The sequence below is a fragment of the Camarhynchus parvulus genome, chromosome 25 (assembly GCF_901933205.1).
Source record: "Camarhynchus parvulus chromosome 25, STF_HiC, whole genome shotgun sequence".
Lineage (NCBI taxonomy): Eukaryota > Metazoa > Chordata > Aves > Passeriformes > Thraupidae > Camarhynchus > Camarhynchus parvulus.
Genome location: NC_044595.1, coordinates 2468822 through 2474327, shown reverse-complemented (window position 1 = coordinate 2474327; position 5506 = coordinate 2468822). Strand labels below are relative to the sequence as shown.

The 5506-nt window shown below is 65.9% G+C and overlaps 1 protein-coding gene across 3 annotated transcripts; it reads left to right on the top strand.

Annotated features, from left to right (window-relative positions):
* Positions 1-375: 375 nt before the first annotated feature.
* LOC115913452 (dnaJ homolog subfamily A member 1-like) lies at positions 376-5506 on the top strand. 3 transcript variants are annotated; one of them, XM_030965479.1, is made up of 8 exons: positions 376-426; positions 1645-1794; positions 1865-2063; positions 3317-3421; positions 3495-3722; positions 3800-4030; positions 4542-4642; positions 4727-5505. In XM_030965479.1, the coding sequence occupies exons 2-8, from the start codon at positions 1663-1665 to the stop codon at positions 4952-4954; spliced, it is 1224 nt and encodes a 407-aa protein (XP_030821339.1). In that variant the 5' UTR covers positions 376-426; positions 1645-1662; the 3' UTR covers positions 4955-5505. The 3 variants fall into 3 exon arrangements, with proteins under 3 accessions (XP_030821339.1, XP_030821337.1, XP_030821340.1); XM_030965477.1 differs by having other exon boundaries at positions 379-426; positions 1642-1794; XM_030965480.1 differs by lacking the exon at positions 3800-4030 and having other exon boundaries at positions 379-426; positions 1642-1794; positions 4727-5506.

Below are 5506 nucleotides of genomic sequence, written 5' to 3'. Positions count from 1 at the left end.
CCACCCCATGTCCCCCCCACCCAGGCCACGCCCATCGCCACGCCCCGTATATAGCCACGCCCCTTGGCCCCGCCCATTCCATTGACCCCGCCCACTGTCCCGCCCTCTGCGCGCCCCGCGCGCCCCCTGCCGGCCGCCCGCCGCACCTGCATCCCCCCTCTCCCCTCTGATTGGCCACCCGCTCCCAGCCAATGAGAGACAAGGAGTCAACACCCAGCCGCTGTCTCAGCCAATCGCAAGGCGAAGCGGCGCCCCGCCTCCCGAGCGGGCAAGCACCGCCCCTACAGCCAATCAGCGCAGGGCCCGCAGGGTGATGGGCGGGCGCAGGAGGGCGTTTCCACCAATGGGCGCGGCGTGCGGCGCGGAGGGGGCGGGGTCAGCGCGGCGGCTTCCAGAGAGTTCGGAGACGGCGGCGGAGCGGCGGCGGTGAGTGGGGGGGGCGGCCCCGGGACCCCGCCGCGACCCCCGGAACCCCCCGGAGCCCCCCAGGCCCTTCCCGACCTCCCCGGGACCCCCGCCCGCCCGTGTCAGCCGGGGCCCGGCCCGCACAGCCCTGAGGCGGCTCCTCGGGGTGCCCTGAGGGCCTGCCGGGCTCGGGGGGGCTCTGAGGGGACCCCTCCTCCGGGAGCGCCGGGCTGGGCTCCGCTCCGCCGCTCCGGTGTGCGGTGTGAGGGCCTCCGCGGCTGTGGACGGGCTGTCACCGTGTCAGCTCCGGTGCGCGACCCGCGGGGCCGAACCGCCCCACACGGGGCTCCTGGGATGGAGCGACCCGGCCTGAGGGGCCCGGCCCCGGGGGTCTCGGGGGACAGACCCCGCTCCAGCCAAGGGGATCCCGAGCTGGACCCGACCTGTCCCGAGGGACAGACCCCGCTCCAGCCAAGGGGATCCCGCCTTGGACCGGACCGGCTCCGGGTACAGACCCCGCTGCGGTCCCCGGGACCCGGTCCGGAGTGGGAAGCCGGGGTTATTTACCTGGGCGCTCCCCGTGTCGCAAGATAAACGTGTCCCCACGCCCCGCGGGGCTTATCGGCTGTGACACATGGCTGGAGGGGGGGACAGGGCACCCCCGAGTCCGCCCCTCCCTGCCGGACCCCCGTGCTGTGCCTGGCTGTCCCCGGTGGCACCGGTTCGGGCAGCCCCTGTCACCCGCGGGATGCTGCTGCTGCCGGGGGGGGGGGAAACTTGTGCCTGAGGGACAACAGGGATCAGCAGAGCCTTTTGGGGGAACGGGATTTGGGGTCCGCTTGCAGGAGCCCCGTGTGGGGTTGTTGTCACCACCCCCTGTCACACTGGGGGGAAACTGAGGCAGGGCTGTGCATGAGGGACAACAGGGATCAAAGCTTTTTGGGGGAGCAGGATTTGGGGTCCGCTTGCAGGAGCCCTGTGTGGGATTGTTGTCATCACCTCGTGTCCCACTGCGGGGAAACTGAGGCAGGGCTGTGCAGGGGGGGAGCTGGGATCAAAGTCTTTTGGGGGGATGGGATTTGGGATCCACTTGCAGGAGTCCCGTGTGGGGTTCTTGTCACCACCCTGTCACACTGTGGGGAAACTGAGGCAGGGGCCTCACTCAGCGAGGTTTTGGGGTCACTCAGAGCTCAGGCCGGGTGGCAGTGCCAGGCTCACAGCCGAGTCCTGTCCCAGCAGGTCACAGCAGGCGGGAAGATGGTGAAGGAGACGGGTTACTACGACCTGCTGGGCGTGCGGCCGGGCGCCAGCCTGGACGAGATCAAGCGGGCGTACCGGCGCCTGGCGCTGCGCTACCACCCCGACAAGAACCCCAGCGAGGGCGAGCGGGTACGTGCGGCCCCCCCGGCCCCTCCCCGGGCCCCCCACGCCCAGCTGACCCCCCCTGTCCCCTCCCCAGTTCAAGCAGATCTCCCAGGCCTACGAGGTGCTGTCGGATGCCCACAAACGGGCGCTCTACGACCGCGGCGGCAAGCGCGCCATGAAGGAGGGAGGCCTGGGGGGCCGCGGGGGAGGCGGCGGCTTCGGCTCCCCCATGGACATCTTCGACCTGTTCTTTGGAGGGGGAGTGAGGATGCGAGGCCGGGCAGACAGGAGAGGTGAGGGGCTGAGGTGGGGAGGGACTTGCTGTGACCCCAGGGTGGGTGGGAGTGAGGGGGCTGGTGCCCAGCACGGTGAGGAGGTGACAGGAGGTGACAAACCTGCTGGGACCTTTTGGTGGGGAGGGGGCTGACCCCAGCATGTTGCTCACTCAGGACGTGACAAACCTGCTGGGACCTTTTGGTGGGAGAGGGCTGGTGCCCAGCACGGTGAGGAGGTGACAAACCTGCTGGCACCTCTTGGGAGGGGGTTGATGCCCAGCGCTGTGAGGAAGGGATGGAAGGTGACAAACCTGCTGGGACCTCTTGGTGGGAGGGGGCTGGTGCTTAGCGCAGCGCTGGTTTGGAGGACAAGGGACCACTGGGAAGCATGACTGGGAGAGGGTTGGCACCCAAATGCAGTGTGACATTGGCTCAGGAGGTCACAGACTTGCTGGGTCCCCTTGTGTCAGTGCTGGTGCCCAGCACGATGCTGTCTCGGGTGCCAGGAGGCCAGAACTGGCTCTGGGGTGACAGTGCTGCTGGGACCTTGGGGTGCCAGGAGGCTGGTGCCCAGCATGGCACTGGCTCAGGGGTGCCAGGAGGCTGGTGCCCAGCACAGAGCTGGCTCAGGGGTGCCAGGAGGCCGGTGCCCAGCATGGCACTGGCTCAGGGGTGCCAGGAGGCCGGTGCCCAGCACAGAGCTGGCTCAGGGATCCAGCCAGGCTCCCCAGGCTGTCTCTGCCCCTGCGGCACAGCCCGCTGCAGCTCCTCACCACCCTCATTACTTTCTCCATCTGCCTCTCTTCAAAGCGCCCTTCCCTGTCCCTGTCCCGGCTTTCCCCCGCCGTCCCCGGCCCCGGGGCTGGGCTGAGTCACCGGAGCAGCCGCGGGGTGGCAGCAGGACGCGGGGCCAGCCCGGTGACTCGGGCCTGGGTCACAGGGACACGGTGACTCTGTCAGCTTCTTGCTGAGATGGCAGGAGTTAATTGCAGGGCAATTAAGAGGCTGAGGGAGTCATCCCAGCCGCTCCAGCTGGAGCAGCTGGGGGTGGCTGGGAGCCCTGGGGTGGGAGCTGTGCCCTGCCCACGCTGGGGACCCGGCACTGCCCCAGGGTGGCATCCAGGCTTGGAGTGAAGCTGTCCCTGCCTCTGTCCTTGAGGAAGGAGCAGGGCTGGCTCACCTGGTGAGCCTGAGCAGTGTCCAGTGCGTGTCTGGCCGTGGCACGGGGGTGGCACACGGCTGGTGCTGAGCCAGGCTCTCCCCGTGCCCAGGGAAGACGGTGGTGCACCAGCTCTCGGTGTCGCTGGAGGATCTGTACAACGGCTCCACACGGAAGCTGTCCCTGCAGAAAAACATCATCTGCCGCAAGTGTGGAGGTGAGTGAGGGGCTGAGGGGCCTCCCCAGCACCCCCTACCGCAGTGTCTGACCCCCTGCCCCCCCTGGCACAGGCTGCGGGGTGCGGGAGGGCGCCCAGAGGAGATGCCCCAAGTGCCACGGCTCGGGCATGGAGGTTCGCATCCACCAGCTGGGGCCCAGCATGATCCAGCAGATCCAGACCGTGTGCTCCCAGTGCCAGGGCCAGGGCGAGTGGATCCGGCCCCGCGACTGCTGCCTCACCTGCAACGGCCGCAAGGTGGTGCGGGAGAAGAAAATCCTCAGCGTGCACCTGGATAAAGGTGAGCCGCGGCTGGATGCACAGGAGGTCAGCCCAAAGCGCCCCACGGGCTCTGAGCCTCCTCCACCCTCCTCACAGGCATGAAGGACGGGCAGAAAATCACCTTCCACGAGGAAGGGGACCAGGTGCCCGGCCTGGAGCCCGGGGACATCATCATTGTCCTGGATCAGAAGGAACATCCTGTTTTCCGGCGCAGCGGTGACGACCTGATTGTCAGGAGGGAGATCAGCCTGGCAGACGCCCTGTGTGGGTGCAGGCAGGTGATCCACACCCTGGACAACCGCACCCTGCTCGTGTCCTCCCCGCCAGGTGAGGGGCACTCAGCGCCTGGGAGTGGCACAGCACTACAGGGATGTGCCCCCTGTTGATGGAGTGACAAAACTGTCCTTTGTCTCCTTAAAAAGGAAAAAAAGCCCAGTTTATCTCCTCAGTTAGGTAAAAAGACAGCTCATAGGAGATGTCCCCACCTCCTGGGGGGATTTCACCTCGAGCTTAAGGATGGCCAGTTGGACAGGAGCTAAAAAGTCCCACCTAAGCAATTTACTAGAAAAAGAAGAGCACAAAGGAACTAATCGCTTTTGTGAGGTGTTTTAGAACCTTTTGCACCTGGCTCTGCTTGTCTCTGTAAAGAGTTTTGTTATTTTGCCTTTCCAACACTACCGCAGAAGCCATCCTGCAGATTTTATGCCTTCTAAGGTAGCTGAGCTATCTCGGGTGTGATATAAATCTCCAAGAGCTTATGAGACCTGGCTCAAAGAGACCAATATATCACACCAGGAGCTGCCAGCACAGCAGGGTGACCCTCATCTCTGTCCCTCAGGTGACGTGATCCGCCCCGGGGACCTGAAGTGCATCCCCAACGAGGGGATGCCCGTGTACAGGAGCCCCTTTCAGAAAGGAAAGCTCATCGTGCAGTTCGAGGTGAGCTAGGGCAGGGTGCTGAGACTCAACATCTCCCACCTGTGGCCTTCCCGAGCTGCCTCACACCTCTCTCTGTGCTCTCAGGTGAAGTTCCCCGAGCCGGGCTGGCTGCCCACGGATCGCCTGCGGCAGCTGCAGGGCTTCTTCCCGCCGCAGGAGGAGGTGATGGCCACGGAGGACACGGAGGAGGTGGAGCTCAGCGATTACACGGCTCGCGGCGGGCCGGGCCGGCGGCCCTACACGGGGGAAGCTTATCACGAGGATGATTTTGAGGACGGCATGCGGCAGCACGTGCAGTGCCAGACCTCCTAGCGGGCTGGGGCCCGGGAGCAGGCAGGGCGCAGGCGGGGCAGGGGAGGGGCTGCCACCTTCAGGGATGTACATAGGGCGCCTTTCCGACAGCACTTCACCTTCCCGGCCCCCCAGAGCCGGCAGAGCCCCCCCTGCCCTGCCGGGTGAGCCCCCTGCCCTGCCGTGGGGGGCACGGGGTGGGCTCCAGCTGCCGCTGCTGGAGAGGAGCAGGGGGTACCCGCTGCCCCTGCCTCAGTTTCCCCATCTGCTGTGCTGGAGGCAGTGTGGGGAGCAGGGGAAGTGCCCACCCCCTTTTGGGGATGCCCCAATCTCAGCCCCACCCTGGGCACCTGCTGCCCGGGCCCCCAGCTCCTTGCTTTGCCCGTTTCTTTCCTTACTGGAGCCTGGCTCAGGCCTGGGATGCAGAGGGGGTGGCTCTTTTCTCTTTGCACACGACAGGAGGGGTTGGGGGGGACCCGTCCCTTCCCTTTAATTTATTTTTGGAAGAATTTTAGAAGTTTTTCTTTTTTTTTTTTTTTTTTTTTTGGGGGCGGAGATGGGGGGGTGGTGACT

Excerpts from the sequence above, each read along its gene's own strand:
- LOC115913452 (XM_030965479.1), top strand. The coding sequence starts at position 1,663 with ATGGTGAAGGAGACGGGTTACTACGACCTGCTGGGCGTGCGGCCGGGC. Across the intron at positions 3,422-3,494 it reads CATCTGCCGCAAGTGTGGAG|GCTGCGGGGTGCGGGAGGGC; the intron begins GTGAGTGAGGGG and ends CCCCTGGCACAG. Across the intron at positions 3,723-3,799 it reads CAGCGTGCACCTGGATAAAG|GCATGAAGGACGGGCAGAAA; the intron begins GTGAGCCGCGGC and ends CCCTCCTCACAG.